This window comes from Balaenoptera ricei, chromosome 2 (genome assembly GCF_028023285.1).
Source record: "Balaenoptera ricei isolate mBalRic1 chromosome 2, mBalRic1.hap2, whole genome shotgun sequence".
Classification (NCBI taxonomy): Eukaryota; Metazoa; Chordata; class Mammalia; order Artiodactyla; family Balaenopteridae; genus Balaenoptera; species Balaenoptera ricei.
Genome location: NC_082640.1, coordinates 182851451 through 182874393, shown reverse-complemented (window position 1 = coordinate 182874393; position 22943 = coordinate 182851451). Strand labels below are relative to the sequence as shown.

Below are 22943 nucleotides of genomic sequence, written 5' to 3'. Positions count from 1 at the left end.
ACAGGAAAGCTGACAGCAGCAGCTGTGCTCATGATGGCAACAAACTGGGACCCTCTCAAATGCCTGTTGACCCCGGAATCGATGTGCAATAGTGCAACTCACACGGCAGAATATTACACAGCAGTGAAAACGGATGGCCTACAGCCACACGTGGAAATCTACACTATCTTAATAGACATTGTACTGAGTCACAAAGCAAGTCCTAAGACATATTATTGTGTGGGCGTGCACACACACGAAGGCGAGGGAATGGTAAGCACAAAATTCAGGAGAGTGACAGCTTTTGGAGGGAATCAGGAGAATGATGCGTACGTAGGTGGTTACGTTCTAGTTTTGGGGGCAGGTGGTGGGTTTGGGGAGGTCATTGTGCATGAATGGAGCCTGAATGAATGAATGAATGAGGAAACAGCCAGAGAAACAAAATGTAAAGGAGAACAGGGGGGAGAAAGTCAACCTCAGTGGGAGGAGGGGCCATGGAGAGAGAAGGAACTGGGGCAAATTTGGGCCAGCTCTGAAACTCGGCACATCCCATTCTGCCTCTTGCTGGCTGTGTGACCTCAGGAAAGTAACTTAACTTCTCTGAGCCTCAGGCAGCCTCAGCTGTAAATGAGGCACCTCCCTTTTAGAATCATCCGCTGTAATCTTACACTGGACAGTGGGGTGGGGAGAGAAAATTCATCACAGGGTTATGGTAGGACTCAAACAAGAATGCACGGGGTGGCCAGGGAGGATAACGGGGTCACGGACTTCGGAGGAGTCCCTGACCTCAGCGGACAGCCCCGAATTGGCCAGCTGGGGGCAGGCAGGCAGGGCCCCCACGCACCAGGAGCGGGGTGTTGCCGGGGACTCGGACCCCATCGATCAAGGTCTCCTCCTCCAGCAGACGAAAGGTGCCCCACGCTGGCGGGTACAGCCTCAGCGACTCTTTGAGGACCTGCAGACACCACACGGGGAGATAACGAGAGACGTCAGGAGACCCCATGGAAAGTGCCAGAAGCATGTCCCGGACGCATCTCTGCTCCATTTCACGGTGCTGAATGTGCACCCACGGCCGAACTGGGTCCCTGACCCCTGCAAGGTCAGCCTCATCTGCGTGTCCAACCCCTTATGTGACAGAAGGAGAAACCAAGGCCCAGAGGAGGGGTTGTGCAAAGGCACAGTGCCAGAGACCAGACCAGACCAGAGACCAGAGCCAGGCCTCCCTCTAAACCAGGGCTCCCACCATCCGAGGACTCCGGCAGCTCGAGGAAGGCCTCCTCCTGTGCTGTGCTGGGGGCTGGAGGTGGGTTCTGCTGAGCTTGGCCCCCAGCTGGGAAGCCTAATGCTTGTGGAACCCAGGCCTAACTGGGCTGGTTTCCATACTGGAATCCCCTGGGAAACCTTAGCCATGCTGGGTCCCACCCCCAGCGACTCAGTATCATTGGCCTGGAGCAGCCTAGACATGGCAATTTTTTAACCTCCCAGGGGATTCTCAGGTGCAGCGACGTTCGAGAACCCCTGTACTAGAGGGTTCAAGGAGGCAGCAGGCCTGGTCGATGAACTGTCCACCTCTGCCCAGAAGCTTCTCCCCCATCCCCACACCTGGGACAGGTACTGCAGTCTCCCCAGGTCCTCGCAGTCAAGGTGCCTCTTGGAACCGATGACCTCGTCCACCTCGGCCTGCAGCCTGTCAGTCAGACAAAGACAAGTTCGTCTCCAAGGAGAGATGCCCCACGTTAGTTTTAAGAAGGGCAGGATGGGAGGAAACGTGAAGAGAGAGGCCTGGGGCTTCCCCGCTGCACACATTGCCCCCCAGCCCCCGTTCTTGAAGGAACCTCCATGTCCAAACGCAGACGCCCAGGCAGCTGGGAACTACGTTCCAGGCCCTTAAAACATTCACCCGCTGTGTGTGCTGCTCGGAATCGGCTGTAGGAAACAAACCACCACAGAACAAGGTCTTTGCACAAAGATGCCTATTTCAGCCCAGTTCACAGCAGCTGGAAACAGCAGAAGGAGCGATGCAGGGATGCAGGTACAAGCCTTAGGACGCGCACCGTTAGAATAATGTGCAGCCGTAAAGGTGGACCTGGACCACTTTCCGCCCATGACGGGGGCTTTTGTCAAAAGACAGAAAATAACAAGTGCTGGTGAGGATGTGGAGAAATCGGAGCCCTTGTGCACTGCTGGTGGGGATGTAAAGTGGTGCAGCTACTGTGGAAAACGGTATGGAGGCTCCTCAAAAAGTTAAACACAGAACTACCTTGTGATGCAGCAATCCCACTTCTGGGTAGATGGGTCTCAAATAGATATTTACACACCGACGTTCACAGCAGCACTATTCGCAATAGCCAAAAGGTGGAAGCAACCCAAGTGTCCACTGATGGATGAATGGATAAACAAGATGTGGTCCATACATACAAGGGAGTATCACTCAGACTCAAACGGGAAGGGCATCCTGCCACTTGCTGCCACACGGATGAACCCTGAGGACATTATGCTGAGCGAAACAAGCCAAACAAAAAGGACAAATACACTATGATTCCACTCATATGAGGTCCCGAGAGGAGTCGGATTTCTGGAGACAGGACGTCAAATGGTGGTTGCCAGGGGCTGGAGGAAGGGAGGCGGGGAGTGAGGAGTTTTAGTGTTTAACGGGGACAGTTTCCGTTTGGGATGCTGAAGTGTTCTGGGGATGGATGGTGGTGAAGGATGGTGGTGACAGATCCACAACAGTGTGAATGTACTTAATGCCACTGAACCGTACACTTGAAAATGGTTTAAATGGTAAATTTTATTATATATATGATATTATATATGATATATATATGATATACATATATACACATAGACACAATATTAAAAAAAAAAGAACTTGGGAAGAGGTTGCAAAAATGTGGGGCAATCCTGTGATAATATACATGGCAAAATTCAGTAATTAATCATGAACTGTCACTGAGTGGATGGGGGCACCACAGGTGGATTTATTATTATAATTATAATCATTATTTTAACTTTTCTGCTTTTTTCCAAATTTTTAATAAATACTATTACATATTTTTAAACACCAATAAGCTACAGTTGACCCTTGCACAACGCAGGAGTTAGGGGCACCGACCCTCCGCACAGTCAAAAATCCGAGTATAACCTTACAGTTGGCCCTCCGTGTCCGTGGCTCCACATCCACGGATTCAACCAACTGCGGATCGTGTGGTGCTGTAGCAGGTATTTAGTGGAAAAAATCCATGTGTAAGTGAACCCGCACGGTTCAAACCCTTGTCGTTCAAGGGTCAACGGTGTTATATTCTCAGGCAATCGTTCAATCTGCCCTTTCCTGCCGGTGATGACAACCGTTGCTCTCGTGGACCCTTCCCCAGGTCCACAGAGGTCCCACCCCCAAGCCTGTTGGCGGCATTTGCAGAGCGCTCTTACATTTAGCTCAGCCCGTCTGTGCAACCGTCCTTGAGGGACACTGTTTGTATTTAAGGAAACCAATGGCCCAGCTCAAATGCCATCTCCCCAGCGATGCCCTCCTTTGTCTTGCCAGGTGCAGACAAGCGCTCCCTCAGCACTTTGCTTGGAATTCTGTTCAGTCCTCAGTGCCAGCCCCTGGCCAGGCCCTGAGTACATCTTGGGAGGGAAAGAGCCACGTCCCTGCCCTCTTGGAGCTTCTGGTTTCATGACTGAAATAGACTCAAAGCAAACAGTCCCAGGAGAAAACGCATCTGTGAGCTGGGAGGAGGCTAGGAGGGGAAACAGAGTGGATGCTTCAGGGGTCTAAGAAGGCTTTTGAGGAGCGGGAAGAGGAAGGGGGAGGAGGAGGAGGGTGAGGAGAAAGTGGGAAGTGGAGAGGGAGGGGAAGGAGGAGGGGGAGGGGAAGGAGGAGGGGGAGGGGAAGAAGAAGGGGGAGGAGGAGGAGTGGGAATTCTCCAGGAGAAAAGCAGGAAGAGGAGCTTCTAGAAGTAGGAAGAGCACGTGCAAAGACCCTGGGGTGAAGGGAAGCAGGACACACTGGAGGGGGCTCAGCCATGGGAGACGGGAGCAGGTGGTCCTCTAGGAACAAGACATCAGATAAACCCCTTCACCAACGTCAAGGGGAGCCCCCCATCTCCCTTCTTCATACCTCGCCAAGATCTCCGGCTGGCGCGACAGCTCCATCACTGTGAATGCCAGGTGATTGGCAGAGGTCTCGTGACCTGCGGGAAAGGAGGAGAGCAGAGGCTCCACGAGGCCTACGGGGCTGCTGCTGGCCCAGCCTGCCTGGCCTCTGAGACCCCAAGCCCCTGGTGGTAGTTCAAGCCCTCACTTCTCTCCCTTGGCTGAGCCAGACGTACAGATACGAGGGAGACACCTGTCCACCTCCGCATTCCTGGTGCCACCTATGTTGTCAAAGAAATGGCCTTCGCCCCATGCATCCGTGTCTCACACCCTAAAAGCCCCTTGCTGCAACCATCCTTGTGCCTTGCCTGGCCTGGAGGGATATTCGTCCCCATTTTGCAGAAGAGCAAGCTGAGGCGGAGAGGAATGTGTCCCTCTTAGGTCACACAGCGGGAGGAACAGAGCTAGGACTCAAGTCAAGCAAAGCTTTCAAGCCCAAAGCCCGTGGACCTGCGGGCACCAGCCCCTGAGGTCTGAAGAGGGTGCATCTCCTGTCACGGGGACCGACTTCCCAGGTGGAGAGGGCGGATTCTGGGTTCTGGCAGGATCTGGTCAAGTTGATAGCATCAACCCCACCCCCGCCCCAGTTGGCCAGGGAGGGAACTGAGTTGCACCACTTTCCTCTAAAGGGGTAGGGCGCTTAACAGGTGGCAACCACTGCTAGCCAGGGGGCCCCAGGGGCTGCTCGAATGCAAGAGAAGGGCCTACACCTTCCAGCAAGCACCTTCCAGCTGGGAAGGAGGTCCAGCTGCTCCCAGGGCTGGAATGTGGGCAAGTCACGGCCAGGGGACCCCACAGGGGAGGCCGGGGAGGGGAATCAGAAGTGGCCGGAAGTCCCAGCCTGGCCCTGGCTCTGCACTGCCAGCAGTGACTCAGTTTCCTCAAAGGACAACGGGAGGAGAGACACAGCTGTCCTCTGCCCGGCCCCTTGCGGTAGGGGCACAGGGCTCGTGGTGGGCTGTGAGGAGGACATGGGGGGAGTTATTAAACCCCCACTGGAAGGCTGGACAGACATCCCCATTTTACAGATGAGCAAACTGAGGCCCAGGCTACAGAGCCGGCCTATGGAAGAACCACATCCAGGACTCGGGCCCCTGGCTCACAGCATGAAGACCAGCCAGCCTTCACTCAGAAAGCACTTTATCATGTGCGGAGGATGGTGCCCTGAAGTCCTGCTCCGGTCCCACTGCTCCAGGTCTCCCGGGCTATCTGTGAATGTGACCCCCACCTGGAGGGCCCTCTTCCACGCCGTCCACGTGGCAGACCCCCTCCTCCTTTGTGACCCTCTCGCAGGGGAGGCAGGCTTCCTCCTCTGAAAATCCACTGCCCAGCAAGGCAATTCTGTCTGTCTGTCCACCTCCACCATCAGACTATGAAGTATCCCTCATCCTGTTCATCTCTATATTCCCTGTGCCTGGTCTTCGTTCATTTCATCTGATCTTTATGGGCACCTACGACACTGGGCCCTGGGAATACACAGGTGAGCAAAACAACATAACCCCTGGCTCACCGAGCATGCAATCTGCTGGGGGAGACAGACCTTATCGAATTACACCAATAAACATACGACTTAACACTGTGAGATGTGTGGGCAGAGAGGAGCTCTGGGCGCCATGGAGAGCTTCTAACTGGGGCCTGATGAGTCTGGGCAATCCCTGAGGGCTTCCGTGAGGAAGAGACACCTAAGGGATTGCTGAAGGGTGAGGAGAAGTCTTCCAGGTGAAGGACAACGCTCAAGAAATATTTGATGAGCAAATGAATAAAGTTGCTCAGCACATCTTCTGGTGCTAGTCTACGGAAGGCCTCCGCATAAATTTTGAGTGAGGCAGAGCCTTGAATTCAAGTGGCCAACCTCTCCTGAGCCCAGAAAGGCAGCTTCACAAATCCTCACAATCGCCAGCTCCAGAACCAGGTGGGACGCCACCAAGAGAGCCTCCTGGGCCTCGTCAAGCTAAGAGAGAGGGCATCTGCTCCCCTCACCCCAGCCCCCCAGTTCCGCAGCACAACTCTGCTCAGACTGTCTAAGAAGATCTCTGAGCCAGCGTTTAAGCCATCCACGGTCCCCTTCACTCCTGCAAAGCTCTGAACCTTTGGTGACTCCTGAAGCTACAAACCAGCAATGAAGAAGGTGACGAAGTTGTCCAGCAGAATCTCGTCGTCCTGGGCCCCCTCTTCAGCTGAAAGACAAGGCGAGTCTCAGAGCCCCAGGAGTAGATGCCGCCTGGGACACTAAGAATCCTGGCCTCCTCCCCACTCCCCGCTCCCCTAGAGCCAGACAGAACCAGCTGGAGTCAACAGATGGGGGGCACCCCCGCTGCCTGGCCCTCCCAAGGCCCTCGAGGGAGCCCTGGCACCTTTGAGAATCTGTGTGAGGATGTCAGCAGGCACGTCCTCCCCCCTCTGCAGGGCCTCCCGGCGGCGCTGGACCCAGTCCTTGCCAACCTGACGCAGGAAACGCACGCTCTCCCGGACCTCGCGAAGCTGCTTCCACTTCCCCGGCATAAACTGAATGAGAGTTCCAGCTCAGCGTGGTGGACTGAACACACACTTCCCCTCTCCCCTGTCCCCCCAACTCCAAAATGACGTCAGAAATCCACAGCGGCACCAGCAAGCTGGGAGGGTGAAAGAATGTGAGAACATTCTAGAAAAGATCAAGTAGCCAGGAGACTTTATCAGAATGGTGGGCTATGGGGAATTCTCTGGCGGTCCAGTAGTTAGGGCACTTTCACTGCCGGGGCCCCGGGTTCGATCCCTGGTCTGGCAACTAAGATGCCGCAAGCCACGTGGCCTAAGCCCAAGCACCGGCTTCCCCTTCCTGCCCCAAATCCCTAGAAATGATGGGAAAGATGCCTTAAAATAACCACAGAGCACTGGAAAATAAGAAGGGATTCCTGAAGGACGGAGGCAATTAGGATCACATCAAAGGAAGAAACTTCAGCCAGAGGGAAGTAGAGTGAAATTAACTGCTGAAAAGGTGGGGTGGCATCAGGGGACTCTAAGCTCAGAGTCTGAAGTCCCAGGGAATAGGAGGGGGCCCTGAGCATCTGTCTGGGAATCAACTCAAGTACTGTAGCCGAGCAGTACTCTATGGGGTCTTCCCAGAACAGTCCCCCCCCACCCCCATGTCCTCCACCTGCCTCTTGTCTATAGAAAAACCTTAGCCTCCTAGGCCTTCCCCAAGTTCCAAAGAGTGAATTTAATCAGAGAAGGGGTAAAATGCAGAAAGAAAGGAAAACAGTCCAGCAAGACAAAATAATAGTTTAACTATTAAACAAAGTCAAGGATCTTTAGTTCCTCCTCAAGGGCTACAGATAATATTCTGAGCCATGTCCTTTGAGCTGTTTTCCAGATACTGAAGCCCCCACCAGGTGGGAGAAATTAACTGTATGCTGCGCACCAGCATGTAGACCCCAGACTGTTTGGAACCAGAAGGTTGATGATGTTGACTCCTGATTACCTCACCACCAATTAATCAGAAGATTGTCCGCAAACTAATCACATACCCACACCCTCCCCACACCCCCCCCCCCCACACCCCTGTCTTTAAAAACCTTTCCCTGAAAGCCTTCAGGGAGTTTGGGCCTTTTAAGCACTAGCTGCCTGGACTCCTTGCTTGGGGCCCTGCAGTAAATGTTGCACTTTCCCTCACCACAACCCAGTATCAATATATTGGCTTTACTGCACGTGGGCAAGCAGACCCAAGTTCGGTTTGGTAACAGTGCCACCTTTCCCCCTTCTTCTTCCTTCATGCCTGGAACAAGGAGGCGATAGCTGGATCTGCAGCAGCCATCTTATAACAATGAGGTGATGTGCTAGAGACAGTGGAACAGAAAGACAGAAAAATCCAGGAACATCTGACATTGTGGGGTCATCATTGCCATCCTGCTTCAGGATCATTTCACATGAGAGAAAGATTTACTCCTAATTTACTTAAACCACTTTGATTCTCAGCCTCTACTTTAGGGGATGTATGTAAGTCCTAACTGATTTGGAAGTCACTTCAGACATATCAGAACTCAAAACCCATTCTGAAAAAAATCACAGGAGGAAGTTCTCCAGCAAATGAGGACAAGACAAGCTACGATGGCAGGTACCTTTGCCAGAGTGTTTCGGGATGCACTGATGCCCTCCAGGATCAGTTTCACTTTCCGGGACAGAGGTTTCTGGGCACCCAGCAGCATGCTGGTCTCCATCCCAAAAGCTGCCTGGGGGAGAAAGAAGGTCAAGGTCATGCGTGGGTGATGGGAGGATTGAAGAGCCAGGGCAGAGCCTGGGCTAAGGGCTGTGTGCATCATGTCATCGACTCCTTACAACAACCCATGATAATCCCGAACCTGTGGGATGTGGTAGGATTAAGTGGCACATAGTAGCCACTCAACAAACCTTGGCTTCCTTCCTTGACAAGATGCATTTCCCCTGAAATGCAGCCTTCCTTGTGTGTCTATTTCACACCCAGCTTCCCAGTGAATTGTTCAATGGTGACGACTCTTCACTCACTGTGCCTGAACTCCATCCTTAACCTGGGTTTGGGGTTATCTGGGCCACTGCTGAGACAGCCAGGGTGAAAAGTCAAGCAGTACCCCATGGGGGGTGCTGAGGGGGAGGGAGGCTTGGGCTGGGAGTCAGGCAGACCTGAGATCCAGTCCTAGTCCTGCCACCGACCAGCCAAAGGCCTGTCTCCGCATCTCTCTGTGTCCATTTCTAGAGACTGAGTTAGGTAGCTCCAACCTCGCACTGCTGTTTTAAAAGTTCAAGGAGATAAAACAGATGACCCTCCCAGCCCAGAGAAGGGGCGGCTTATATGTGGAGATGTGGGGGGAGGGGAGGGAAGCAAGCAGGGGAAGAGAGAGGGAAGAAGTACCCCCTGCCCGTGTGGCCCGCCCCACGCCCCACTCCGCCATCCTCCCATCACCTTGGCCAGGATGTCCATGGTGGTGCATGTCAGCATATCCTGCATGGACACCGGAGTCTGCCCATCTGCCTTGGCTTCCAGAATCTCCACCAGCTGCTCCGCTTTCTCATTGAATGTTTCCATCAAGCTAACCAAGGAGCTGAGGAAACAGCACAGACATCAGTGGCCACTGGGACCAGCCCAGAGCTGCAGACATCCTGTGCCTCCCTTTCTGAAGGGAGACCAGTGTGCAGAGTGGAGGTGGGGGCCCCTCCCAGCCTTTCTGGTCTCCCCTTAAGACCCAGCTCACAGGTTGGGGCTGCAGTAATCGAACTAAGCCTTGGAGTTCACCAGCCCCCTCCACTCAGGATGGCCACTGTCCCTTTACCTTTGTTTTAATGGTTTCACGGGTCCTCTGTTTGCCACTTGGCCCTTCAACTCTGACCCCAAGGAGACATGGCAATGTAGAAACTCCAGAAGACAGTGGGGAGGGAGGGAAGAAAGGCCTCTGGGGCTTCTTAGAGTCCATGAAGTTTCCCCTCCAACCTCTTGGTCGCACTGCCCACTCTCCTTACCTGCCCTGCCTGGGGCCACCATCTGCAGCCTTTTGTTATCCCATTTCAATCTCTGTCCTTGAGCAATCATAGTGCCCAACCCTACACAGAAATTAGTCCTCTGACCCAGAGCTCCCAACCCACAGCGCCCCTGCCCCGGGACAGCTACCTGGCTTGTCTGCCTGGCATACAGCTTAGAAAGAGGTATGGAAGGATGTACTCCAAACTCACAAAAATGGTATCCCTGAGGGAGTGGAAAGGGGGGAAATTGTCCCTTTGTACATTACATATTTATGAATTTTTACAAAGAGAAAGTGCTGCTTTTGAAATTAAAAGTCATTTTTAATGTTAGCAATCTGGGTAAAGGGTATAAGGGTGTTTTTTTCTCCTATTCTTATTCTTGAAACTTATCTAGCAATTTGAAATTATTTCCAAATAAGAGGTTTTAAAAAACAGTAAAAAGAGAAAATTGGGGAAGAGAAAAAAAAAAGAATAACTTTTTTAATTAGGAAAGACTATCCACTCTTCATTGCCAATCAGCCAGCCCTGTCTGTCTCCCAGCTCTAGCACAGGCCCCGGCACCTGTCTGGTCACTGCTGCTCCCACACCATGCTGGCTGCATGTCTTGTTCTCTGTGGCCCAGGCATATAATGAAAGCACCATTCGAATCTGTTCCCTTGCTCACCTAAAATGCTTTGAAGCACCCTGTTGTGAGGGAGGGGGAATCCTCACCTGGGCCCAGGAGGCTGTCTGCTCTTGTTCATTCCCGCCTGCAGCGTTGCCTTCCTGTTACAATGACCTGTTATCTTCTCCAAAGCCCAGTGCTCCTTCCCTTCTCAGGGCCTTTGCACATGTTGTCCCCTCTGCCTGAGCTGTCTCCCCTCCCACCCTCCATCCCTATGCCTCATAACACCTTAACATCTGCCCTCTCTCCAGGTGGACACCCAAATGCCACATCCTTAGGGAAATGTCTCTTAAGCCTAAGTAGTTCCAATATACGCTCCCATAGTACCCTTGACTTTTTTTTCATAACACTTACATGGTTTGCAAGTATATATTTATTTGCGAGATTCTTTGTAGTTGTCTTTTTTTAAAAAAAATCACATTCAAATTGACTATTTGGATCCCATGCACTGGTTACCACACCAGTACTGAATCCCTTGCAGCTACTGCAGATACAAAATATCGGACTGGAATGTTAGCGGTACAGTAAAATGCCAACCCCTTGTCTTTTATTTTTTTGCAGTTTTTAAACGTCTTTATTGGAGTACAATTGCTTTACAATGGTGTGTTAGTTTCTGCTGTATAACAAAGTGAATCAGCTATACATATACATATATCCCCATATCTCCCCCCTCTTGCGTCTCCCTCCCACCCTCCCTATCCTACTCCTCTAGGTGGTCACAAAACACTGAGCTGATCTCCCTGTGCTATGCGGCTGCTTCCCACTAGCTATCTATTTTACATTTCCTTGTCTTTTATGGAATGATTGGGACCAAGATTTTTCAGTAAAATTAATATCTAGAAAAGCAGAAACTGGCAGTTCATTCTCACGATTTTATTAAAAGTATATAATGATATTCTCTGTGGATAATGGCTGGAGATGAAACTCACCAGTGGTTCCTATTTTTTTCCTCAGTAGTGAATTCGGAATAACCAAGGATCACTGACACTTTCATAAACACAGGAATCTCCCAAAACTCCTTTCATGCACCTTTGTGAATTTTGCATTTCCAGTAAAATAGTCATCTCTTAGCTGGTTACCTTATTGTGAAACTAAAAAATAAAAATATGTGGTGATGGTTGCACAACAATGTGAGTGTACTTAATACCACTGAACTGTACACCTAAAAATGGGCAAGATGGTACATTTTATGTTATGTGTATCTTACCACAATTAAAAAATTTTTAAATAAAAATGTGAAAGCACTTAATAAAATGTAAAGTGCAGTTCAAACGTGAGGTTCAGTGTGATGGAGAGGGTCAACCAAAACAGTGCTGCTGGTATTTATATCATGAGCACTGTGGGTGGCCATCTGGCTAGAATCTATGTCCTCCGATAACCTCAAAGCTTCCTGAGGGCGGGACCACGTCACCTTGGTTGGCCTTCATAACCCTGGCACTTGTCACAAGTATTCATTAAATAAATGCCTCCTTCTAGTCTATTCCTTTTATCATTCCTGGCAACTTTCCAGTAAGACCAAGACCATTCCATGCATTCATTCTATGGACATTCCTGGAGGGCTTGTGAAGTGCCTGGTGCCATGCTGGGTGCAGGGGTCCAGGAACAGGGTGCATCTTCTGCCTTCACGGACCCGAGGTCTAGTGAGGGAGGCAGACTGAATGAGAATCATTGCAGTGGACGTGACAGGAGCCATCATGGAGACATGAACTCAGTCTTGGAAGGTCAGGAAACACTTCCCCAAGCAGTGACATCTTAGCTGGGTATCAAAGGAGTCAGAGGAATTCCCTGGGGTAGCACAGAAGGCAGAGGGAATGGCAGCAACATAGGCAGAGATGCCAGAAAGAGCCCAGCGTTTCCAGAAAGGTGGAGGTGAGAGGGTCCAGATGTTGGAGGGGTCTCAGGGGCAGACTAAGGGGGAGTGAGGTCTGACCTTCATCTTTCAGATCACAGGGAGCCACTGAAGGCTTCAGGACAGAGGAGAGATGTGGTCAGATCTGAGTTTCAGTAAGATCTCTCCAGGGCGGTGAGGTGGATGCATTGGAGGAGGGAGACAGGAGGCAGGGAGGCCAGGGAGGAGGCTGTGATGAAAGTCTAGGTGAAAATGTTTATATGGTTGTCCACAGACTACATACAAAACAGTAACTTCACAGTGGAGAAGCCTGGAGGCTCCCTTAACCAAGGGAGCAGTTAACATCTCCAACAATGAGACAGATCAACACATGCTTCCAGATAACAATGCCCTAAGGAGGATACAACATTACTCCCAGGCCATTCCCACCAAAAAAGGCACAACCTGAGTGTAATTGAACAGAAATAGCAGACAAACAAAACTGAAGGATGTTCTATGAAACTGGCCTGTAATCTTAAGGTCAAGAAGTTTAAGGAAAGACTAAAAACTGTTCTAGAATGAAGGAGGCTAAAGAGATACGGTAACTGGGACTTCCCTGGTAGTGCAGTGGTTAAGAATCCGCCTGGCAATGCAGGGGACGTGGGTTCGAGCCCTGGTCCGGGAAGATCCCACATGTCATGGAGCAACTAAGCCCGCGGGCCACAACTACTGAGCCTGCGCTCTAGAGCCCACAGGGCACAACTACTGAGCCCGCGTGCCACAACTACTGAAGCCCATGTGCTTAGAGCCCGTGCTCTGCAGAAAGAGAAGCCACCGCAATGAGAAGCCCATGCACTGCAGCGAAGATTAGCCCCTGCTCGCCCCAACTAGAGAAAGCCTGCGCACAGCAACGAAGACCCAATGCAGCCAAAAATAAATGAATTAATTTAATTAAATTATTTAAAATTTAAAAAAATAAAATAAAATAAAGAGATACGGTAACTAAACGTGACACATGGACCTGGATTGGATCCTAGACAAGAAAAAAAAGAGCTGTCATTACACAAGTGACAAAATTTGAATATGGATTATGGATTAGATAACAGTATTGGATGAATGTTAAATGTCCTCATTTTGATAACTGAACTGCAGTCATGTAAAAGAATGTCCATGTTCGTAGGAAATACACACAGAAGCATTTAAGGGAAGAGCTTACAATGTCTCCAACTTACTCTCAAATAATTTAAAAAACATGCACTATACAAAAATGTATATACATACACACACAGAGAGAATATTATAAACATATTTGTATATACACATAAAGAAGAAATGACAAAACATATGGTGATTTAAACGATAAACAATAAGTGGATCTGGGTAAAAGATATACAGAAGTCCCTTAGACTATTCTGACAATTTTTCTGTAAATTTGAAATTATATCAAAATAAAAGATTATCTTCCTCAAAATGTTAAACATAGAATTACCATATGACCCAGCAATCCCATTACTATATACCCAAGGGAAATATATCCACCCAAAAATGTTCATAGCAGCATTATTCGCAATAGCCAAAAAGTAAATACAACTTAAATGTCCATCAACCGATGAATGGATAAATAAAATGTGGTATGTTCATACAACGGAATCTTATTTGGTAATAAAAAGGAATGAAGTTCTGATACATGCTATAATGTGGATGAGCCTTGAAAATACTATGCTAAGTGAAATAAACCAGGCATAAAAGAAATGTTGTATGATTCCATTTATAAGAAACGTATAGAATATGAAAATCCATAGAGACAGAAATTAAATTAGTGGTTGTCAGAAGCTGCAGGCATTGACAGGAAATAAGGAGTGACTGATTAGGGGGGTGATGAAAATGTTTTAAAATCAACCGTGGTGATGGTTGTACACGTTTGTGAATATACTGAAAACCATTGCATTGTATCTGTAAATGGGTGAATTGTATTGTATTTCAATTATATCTCATGAAAACAGCTATTTTAAAAATAAAATGTTACCAAAAAATGAAAACTATAATAAATGAAAAATCCCAGACAAGGAGTGATGAGGTCTGAGCCAAGGGCGTTGCTGGGGGACAGGGACCCCACACCTCCAGTCATTGTGGTCATTCAGCTCCTGACCTTCACAAACTACCAGGGGGCCTCTCAGACTCCCACCCCGCTGGGTGTCTTGCTCTCTCTTTGACCAGTAATGTCGTGTCCTTCCTCTCTCCCTTCAGCCTGGGTGAAGGTGAAGCCCCTTCCAGTGAAGACTCGCCCTTGCCAAGCCCACCCAGGCTGGCAGCCCAGCACCGCCTCTGAGCAACCAGCCATGACCCCAGGCCTGTCTGCGGCCACACTCACCTCCGGCTGAAGGCCAGGTCCATGACCCTCCGCTGTTTGTGCCAGCGTTCATAGTCACATTCGGACACCAAGCCTTGGCCAAACAGCCTGTGGAAGAGACAAACGCTTGATGTGAGAAACGGGGTGAAGGAATGAGAACTGACTGCCTGACGGGGTCGGGTCACCTTTTGGGGTGATGAAAATGTTCTAGAACCAGACAATGGTGATGGTTGCACCACATGGTGAATGTAACAATGCCACTGAATTGTAATTCCAATGCGGTTAAAACGGTGAATTTTATGTGATGTGAATTTTACCTTAATACATACATACATACATAAGGGTGATTGTGGGCCCCAACCTCAGTGACCCCTGCATTCCCACCTGCCATCTGGAGGGGAAAGGACAAGAAGGAAGGTGCTGGTGACAAGAGCGGTGACCACCACAGATGGCCCCTGTTGTGCGCTTGGCAGCCAGGGTATTGGGACTTAATGCTACATCCAACACTCTGGACCCTGTGGACCCTCCACTTGCAGCCAGAGGCTCTCCTGGCCTCGCCCCAGAGCCCTCCTCGCGTCTTACCTCTCACCAAACACAGTCTGGATCGCGTGGTACATCTTGGAGTCCTTGTTGTACTTGGTTGACATCAGGAACTTCTAAACATCCCCAAAAAAACAACATGAGCTTGTGCACCCACGAGAGGCTGCAGAGGAGTAAGCAGTTTTCTTGTCTCTTAGGAAACACACCTCCAAATAATCACCCTGAGCTGAGTGCCAGCTACGGTGTGAATGCTCATATGAGTGATCTCACCTACTCCCTCCGGAAGTCCTGTCTTTCAGGGATGAGGAAAGTGGGGCACAGAGGGGTGAAGTGATTTTTTCCTGTGGTCACACAGCTGGGGACTGATGCAGGGTGGCTTCCTCACTCCAATGCCCACACTCAGGAGCTCACACCACGCCACCTTCCAAAGTGGCGAAAACAAGAAAAGGCCTGGGCTGCTCTGAAACCAGAGTGGGGAAGGGGAGAAGCCTGGTGGGAGGGCTTCTAGGACACAGGAGAGACACTCAGCACAGATTCACTGTTGTTAGTGCCAATCCAGCCGTGGAAGTCAAGGAAGGCTTCCTGGAGGAAGGGTCCACTTCCTCACCAAGAGTGGGAGGGTAGCAACAGTAACACTAGCTAGCAGCTTTTGAGGCAGCACAGCCCAGGGGTTGACAGCTCAGGCTGTGGGTTCCACTGGCTTAAATCTGAATCTGGCTCAAATATTTCACTCCACCACTTGCCAACTCTATGACTCTGGGTGAGTTACTCACCTCCTCTGCCCCTGTTTCCTTATTTTACAAGATGGGATTCGGGAGAGTACCTGCCTGGTAGGGTTGCTGTGAAGAGAAAATTGTTTCTACGTGAAAAGTGCAGAGAATGGCACCTGGCACACAGCAGGTGCTCCATGAATGCCAAATGCACACCAGCATCCTAGAGCTCATTTAATGCCCAATCAACCCTAAGACGTGGGTGGTATTTTTATGCTCATCGTACATCTAGATGAAAAACGGAAGTTTAAAACTGGCCCAGGGTCACCACATCGTAAACGGTGGACATAGGATTTGAATCCAGGCAATTTGCTGTGGGGGCGGGGGGAGAGAAGGCTGTGATCCAGGCAGGGGAACCCCGGTCACATGGTGCATTCAGTCAGAGGAGTGGAGGTGTGGAGGCGGGGGAGGGGCGGCAGCAGGGGGGCTGGAGGGGCTGCTGGGCCAGACCCCAGAAGCCTGCCCTGTGGGACGCTTGGCTTTACCCTGTGGGCACTGGGATGCAGTAAGGTGACATCTCTGCTATCCATTAATCCCAGGGGCTGCTGGTGACTGTGGACTTAGCTCCTGGGAATCTAAGCCAAATTTTCAGCTCAAAGGAAACCCCAGAAATGTTGACTTCAGGTCACAAGCCACATCCTGGGGACCCCACCCCTACCCAAAAACTGCCATTTGTAAACCAAGTTCTCTGTCACTATCCTACTCCTGCTGGTTTCCTCTTCTGCAAAAAGACCGTGGCAGTAAAGGCTCACCTCCCAGGCCCTACTCAAATACCTCTGAGTAGTCCAAGGTCTGTGCCAGCCCTTCCCAACCTGAACTGAGGAGCCCCCCGAGGCAGAACAGCCTCAGCACAGTCTCTGACCAGGGTCCCCACAGCCTGCTGTCCCTGGAACTACAGATCCTTTGTTTGGCCCAGTGAGCTGGGCTCTGGGACATGAGGGATGCACAGGGAACCCCCAGCACCTTGCTGCCTTCTCCTGTTGCCCATTCTGACAGTGCACTTCTGCCCATGGAGGAGTAACTGCTAGGCACTTTCCCTCCGGCCATAAACAGCCAGAAAAATAAGCAAAAAGTATGCAGTGTCTGCTTTTGGACACTGGACAATGGGCAGTGAACCATGACAGAAGGAAAAGGGGGGAAAAAAAAAAAGACAAGAGCCCTACAATATAGGATCACTCCAGCTTTCTGCCCAGAGGCAATTTTAGGACAAAGGTACTTAAAGAATAAACTCAAATACAGCCCAGCAGGCTTTCCAAATTGATAAGACAGAAGTCAGAGTCCAGGCAAGCCAGAAAAGCCTAGAATTTGTAGGGCAGAGGACTCAAGAGGAAGGAGCTATGCATAGAAGGAGGTCCTGTGCAGAAATCTGCACAGGGATCCCCTGTATCTTTGTATAACTACCAATCTGGGCATGTGTAGAGTGAAACTCCACAAGACCAGGTAAAAAACTGCTGGGAAAAGGAGAGTTACTGGGTAACTATAGGCTAAACAATTCTCAGAGCTCAAACAAGCTAAGAATTGTTCAAGTTCCCATTGGCCACAGTTAAACGTCAGACACAAGGCCTTTATTAGAGTCCTCAGAAGGGTGACTCCTTAGTAGTGGGGCTAAATTAGCTCTAGAGTAAAAGCCTACACTTGATTAAACCTCAAAAGCCTTAAAGCAACCTGGAGAGGATCAAAGTGATCTGCCAGAATGAAGTCCAGCACTCTTTAAAGGAATAAAACAAAACTGAGCATTCAGCAATGTACAAGTCACAATGTCCATTGTGCAACATAAAATCACTAGACGTGCCAAAGAGCAGGAAAATCTGACCTATAACCAAGCCTAGAAATAATGGAGATGACGGAATTCACAGACAAGAACTTTAACACATTTATTACAATTTTACAAATATGTTCAAGGAACCCACATATCCAAGAAGTTCAAAGAATCCTACATAGAATTAACACAAAGAAAAGCACACCAAGGTGGATCATAATCAAATTTCTGAGACCAGTGATAAAGAGAAAATCTTAAAGGTAAACAGAGATGAAGTGATATAATATTATTTGAAGATAGATTGATATAAGTTAAAGATTATCCTATGAATCCTAGGACAACCACAAAGAGAGCGAAAGAGGCTAATAAGACAATAGTGGATATAAAATGGAATACTAAAACATAATCTAAAAGGCGGGAAAGGAGGAAAAGGGAACAAAAAACAGGTGGATCAAATAGAAAACAAATAACAGCATGGTATATTTAAACTTAACCATATCAATAATTACATTAAATGTAAATGACCTAAGCACTCCAATTAAAAGGCAGAGATTTTCAGATTGAGTGAAACAGCAAAACTCCACTATGTGCTATCTATAAGAAACCCACTTGAAATACAAAATTCCAGATAGGTTAAAAGTAAAAGGATAGGGCTTCCCTAGTGGTGCAGTGGTTAAGAGTCCACCTGCCAATTCAGGGGATGTGGGTTCGAGCCCTGGTCCGGGAGGATCCCACATGCCATGGAGCAACTAAGCAACTAAGTAGTTGTGTGCCACAGCTACTGAGCCTGCGCTCTAGAGCCCACGAGCCACAACTACTGAGCCTGCATGCCACAACTACTGAAGCCCACATGCCTAGAGCCTGTGCTCCACAACAAGAGAAGCCACCGCAATAAGAAGCACACACACCTCAATGAAGAGTAGCCCCCACTCGCCACAACTAGAGAAAACCCACATGCAGCAACAAAGATCCAGCACAGCCAAAAATAAATAAATGAAATAAATTTTAAAAAATAAATAATAATAATAATAAAAAGTAAAAGGATAGAGGGAATTCCCTGGCAGTCCAGTGGTTAGGACTCTGCGCTTCCACTGCAGGGGGCATGGGTTCGATTCCTGGTCGGGGAACTAACATCCTGCATGCCACATAGCATGGCCAAAAAGAAAGGAAAAGGATAGAAAAAAATATGCCATGAAACACTAAACATAAGACAGCTGGAGTGGCTATATTAATACCAAACAAAATATACTTCAGGAAGTGGAATACTACCAAGGAAAAAGGGGAAATTTCTAAAGATAAAGGGATCAATTCATCACAAAGATATAACTCTGCTTAATGTGTACACACCTGGTAACTAAACTTCAAAGTACATGAATCAAAATTGATAGAACTGAGAGTAAAAAAAGACAATTTCATGATGGGGTTAGAGAGTTTAACACTCCTCTTTCAGTAGAGAGTAATTTACTTTCTGCATGCTAGAACATATAGAAAGTAAATTAGTAATGATTTAGAAGATTCAAACAACACTATCAACCAACTTCACCTAATTGACATTTCTAAAACACTCCAACAATTACAGAACATATTTTTTTTTAAGTGCTCACAAATGTTCACAAATATAGACCATATACTAGGCCATACAACAAGCTTCAATTAATTTTAAAGGATTGAAATCATGAAGAACATTTTCCCTGACCTTACAGAATTAAATTAGAAATCAATAAAAGCAAAATATCTGGAAAATCTTATAATACTTAGAAATTGAATAACACACATTTAAATAATCCATGGTTCAAAGAAGTAATCACAAGAGAATTAAGAAATTATTTTAAACTGAATGAAAATAAAAGCACAATGTTGAAATGTGTGGTATATTTGTGCTAAAGTAGGGCTTACTGGGAAATGTAAAGCTTTAAATGCCTATATTAGAAAGGAAACAAAATCTAAAATCAATTATCTAAGCTACCACCTTAAAAAATTAGAACAAGAACAAACTGAAAGTGAGTAGAGGAAGGAAATAAAAAAGAGCAGAAATCAACAAAATAGGAAACAAACAATGGAGAAAACCAATAAAACCAAAGGTGGGTCTTTGAAAAGATGAATATGATTGAAAACCTCTTGCCAGCTTATTCAATAAGATAAAAGAAAACCCAAATTACTATTCTCAGGAATGAAAGAGGGAACATTTCCAGAGATCCAGTAGGCATGATAAAGATAATAAATAAATATTGTGGACAACTTTATATCAGTAATTTCAACAATTTAGGAGAAATTCCTTGAAAGATACAAAACTCAAGAAAAAATAGAAAATCTTAATAGCCATATATCAACTTTAAAAATTGATTGCATAATTTAAAGAAAACTAAAACACTTCCCTCAAAGAAAATGCCAAGCCCAGATGGCTTCACTGGTAAATTCTATCAAACATTAAAGGAAGAAATAACACTACTCCTATACAAACTCTTTCAGAAAACAGAGGAGAGGGAACATTTCCCAACTCATCTTATGAGGCCTATTAACCTGATCCCAAAGCCAGGGATCAAGAGAAGAAAAAATATAGAAACAAAAATTCTTAACAAAAGATGAGCAAATTGTATCCGTGTATCCAGGAACAAACTGTATCATGACCAGGAAGTGCTGATTTAACACTTAAATGCTAAACAATGTAATTCATCATATTAATATATATCTTTCAAGTTCTTATCTCATTGAGCATCATGAAGGTCTTGTGTATGGTTTTTGGTAGCATGCTTTAAAAAGTCTTAAGGCATGTGTCTGTATTCGCAATGAAACTTCTTAAAAATAAAATGACTTTTAACATCCTGTTAGAGGCACCATGGTCATTCAACTTGTCTTGTGATCTAGACCCCAAGTTGTATTTTATCTCTCTTAGCGTCACCACAGCCACTGTCTAAGCAGACCATCTCCCCCGCACATCAGCTCAGTACCCACTGTGAGAATAACAGCACCATCATTTATTGAGCACTTGCTGTGTGCCATGCATGGGCTAGATGGTTCACACACATTATTTCAGTTCCATTCTTTTTTTAATTTTATTTTATTGGGGTATAGTTGTTTTACAAAGTTGTATTAGTTTCTACTGTACAGCGAAGTGGAGTTCCCTGTGCTACACAGCAGGTTCTCATTACTTATCTATTTTATACATGTTAGTGTATCTATATGTCAATCCCAATCTCCCAGTTCATCAGTTCCATTCTTATAACCACCTGTAAGAAAGGGATCATCCCTATTTTACAGACGAGGAAATTATGGCTCAGAGTGAAACAGTAATTTGTCCAAGGTTCCACAGCCAGTTGGTGGCAGAGCCCAGATTTAAGCCCAGTTCTGCCAACTGGCTATTCTTAGTACTTATATGGCAGACACCATCCTGCACATATTACAGGCCAACTGATGCTGCCTGTCTCTGTTTCCTCACCTCTCAAATGGGGACTAATAGGAGTCCCTACCCCTCTGTGGATTCAATGGGTTAATAATTGTGAAGTACATAGAAAAGTGCATGTTGAAGCATCTTTTGACCCTTTATTTGTTAAATAAATGGATCAATATTTAGTTCCCATCATAGTCTTAAAAGAAAAGGGTTATAATCCCACCTTGCAGATGAAGGAACTTCTAAGAGAGGTGAACCAACCAGACACATGTGCACCAGCTGGGCAAAACTCCCAACCCAGAAGATTCTAACAATAACCCACTGCCCACATCAAACAGCCCTGCTTTTAGGAGCCCCCCCACCCCCACTGCCGAAAAGTGGGTGGTTAGAGGGAAAGATGCTGCTCCCGTCAGGATCCTTGGGAAACCAGCCCAAATGCGTGTGACTCTGGAACGTTTCTCCCACAGTCCCTGGGGTAGAGTTTCATGCACCCATCCCAGGGGAGGGGAGGGCTCCCCTTGGAAACCACTCTGTTTCCTACCTTGACCGACTCGGGGCTCGTGACGATGACCGAGGTTTTGTGGAAGACGTTGACCCGCACGACAGGTCCATACTTCTTAGCCCTGGAAACCAAAGTGATGCGAAGGAGGCTGTCAACTACCAAAGATGTGAATATCATCAGATCAGCCCAGGTTCAGCTGGAGAAACAGGGCGTCCCATCCCTGGGGGTGGGGATGGGGGGGGGCGGGTCTCAGCAGGGGTCTGGGGCCAAGGTTCTGCCTTGCTGCTGACTCACTGCTGAGTCACATCCCCCACTGCCCTCAGTTTCCAAATCCATGAAATAGGGTTGCTACCCTCCTCTTCTGCTCCAAAAGGTTGTGCTGGGAATCAAGCAATATCACGTCTCTGAAAAGTGTAAAGCACCACCCTAAACAATGACTGTTACCTAGTCACACCCCCACCCAGTTTACAGATGAAGAAACTGAGGCTCAGAGAGCTTCTGATGCCTGGTCTAAGGCCACGCAGTTGGCAAAAGGCAGAGCTTGCCTTCTGAACCACCGTTGCGTGCCTCAGAGGAGGAACTGCTGGGGGTGGGAGTGACCTGGGCTGGGGAGGTGGGTGTGTGCTGGACTGGGGGTTAGGGGATTGGGGGAAGCTGGCTCGTGAGGGGCAGAGACTGGAGTAGGGGCAACAAATGACAAGTTAGGACCCACCAATCCAAAAACATATCTTGGAGCACGCGGCCACAAACCTCATCCTTTTTCCAAAAGTAGGGGAGGTGTCCTAGAAGGAAACTAGAAGAAATGGGAAACATTAAGATGACCGGAAGTCACCATCAAAGAGTGCTCCCTTCCCCACAGGACCTTGTGAAGTTGGCATTATCAGGCCCACTTCACAGATGGGAGGACTGAGGCACGGAGAGGTATAGTCCTGGCTCAGGGTCACCAGGGAAGATGCAAATCCGGGTCTGACTGGCTCCGGAAGTTTTCTTAGAAATATGGAGAGGGATAAAACCATCTCCCTGGTGCAGAGATTGGGGGCTGGCATGAGGAATAACCTGAGACATTCATGGAACACTTACTAAATGCTGGGCACCATGCTAAGCTTGACCCCATCTGAACTCCCCACACCTCCTGAAGTAGGTCTATTATTAACGTAGTTAATAGGTAGGGCAACCAAGGCTGGGAAGAGGAAGTCACCTGGCCCCAGGTGCGTGGATGGTACCAGGGTGCCCCACAGTCCTTCTCACCAGGACATAGTTTGGTCATGTTAACTCAGCAGTGCGATTACCAGATTGTAAACAATCCTGTGTGGTGTCACCTTAGGCACATTCCAAGGTACTGGTGACTTCCTGTCTCCTGTTTAACTTTATTCCCATCAAGCTCACTTACTACAGCTTCCAGAATGGGCAACAACAAAACTGCAATTGGGGTTTTCTGGGTCATGGCACTCACATTCTCCTGGGAGGAGACAGAGTGAATATATAAATAAGTAAATAGGGAGTCAGACAGTGATGGGAGAAAAATCAGACTTGGGGGAGGTA

The 22943-nt window shown here is 48.0% G+C and overlaps 1 protein-coding gene across 1 annotated transcript in view; it reads right to left on the bottom strand.

The window, feature by feature from the left end:
* Positions 1-22943, bottom strand: part of LOC132360766 (cholesterol 24-hydroxylase) — a 32557-nt gene that overhangs the window by 3693 nt on the left and 5921 nt on the right. Inside the window, exons 2-12 of the mRNA XM_059915863.1 lie at positions 22114-22194; positions 21441-21522; positions 15025-15098; positions 14464-14550; positions 9047-9185; positions 8229-8339; positions 6489-6639; positions 6249-6311; positions 4100-4172; positions 1582-1666; positions 824-934 (exon numbers count right to left, since the gene is read on the bottom strand). Coding sequence (XP_059771846.1) covers positions 824-934; positions 1582-1666; positions 4100-4172; positions 6249-6311; positions 6489-6639; positions 8229-8339; positions 9047-9185; positions 14464-14550; positions 15025-15098; positions 21441-21522; positions 22114-22194 — 1057 coding nt within the window. The remainder of the gene's footprint in view (positions 1-823; positions 935-1581; positions 1667-4099; positions 4173-6248; positions 6312-6488; positions 6640-8228; positions 8340-9046; positions 9186-14463; positions 14551-15024; positions 15099-21440; positions 21523-22113; positions 22195-22943) is intronic.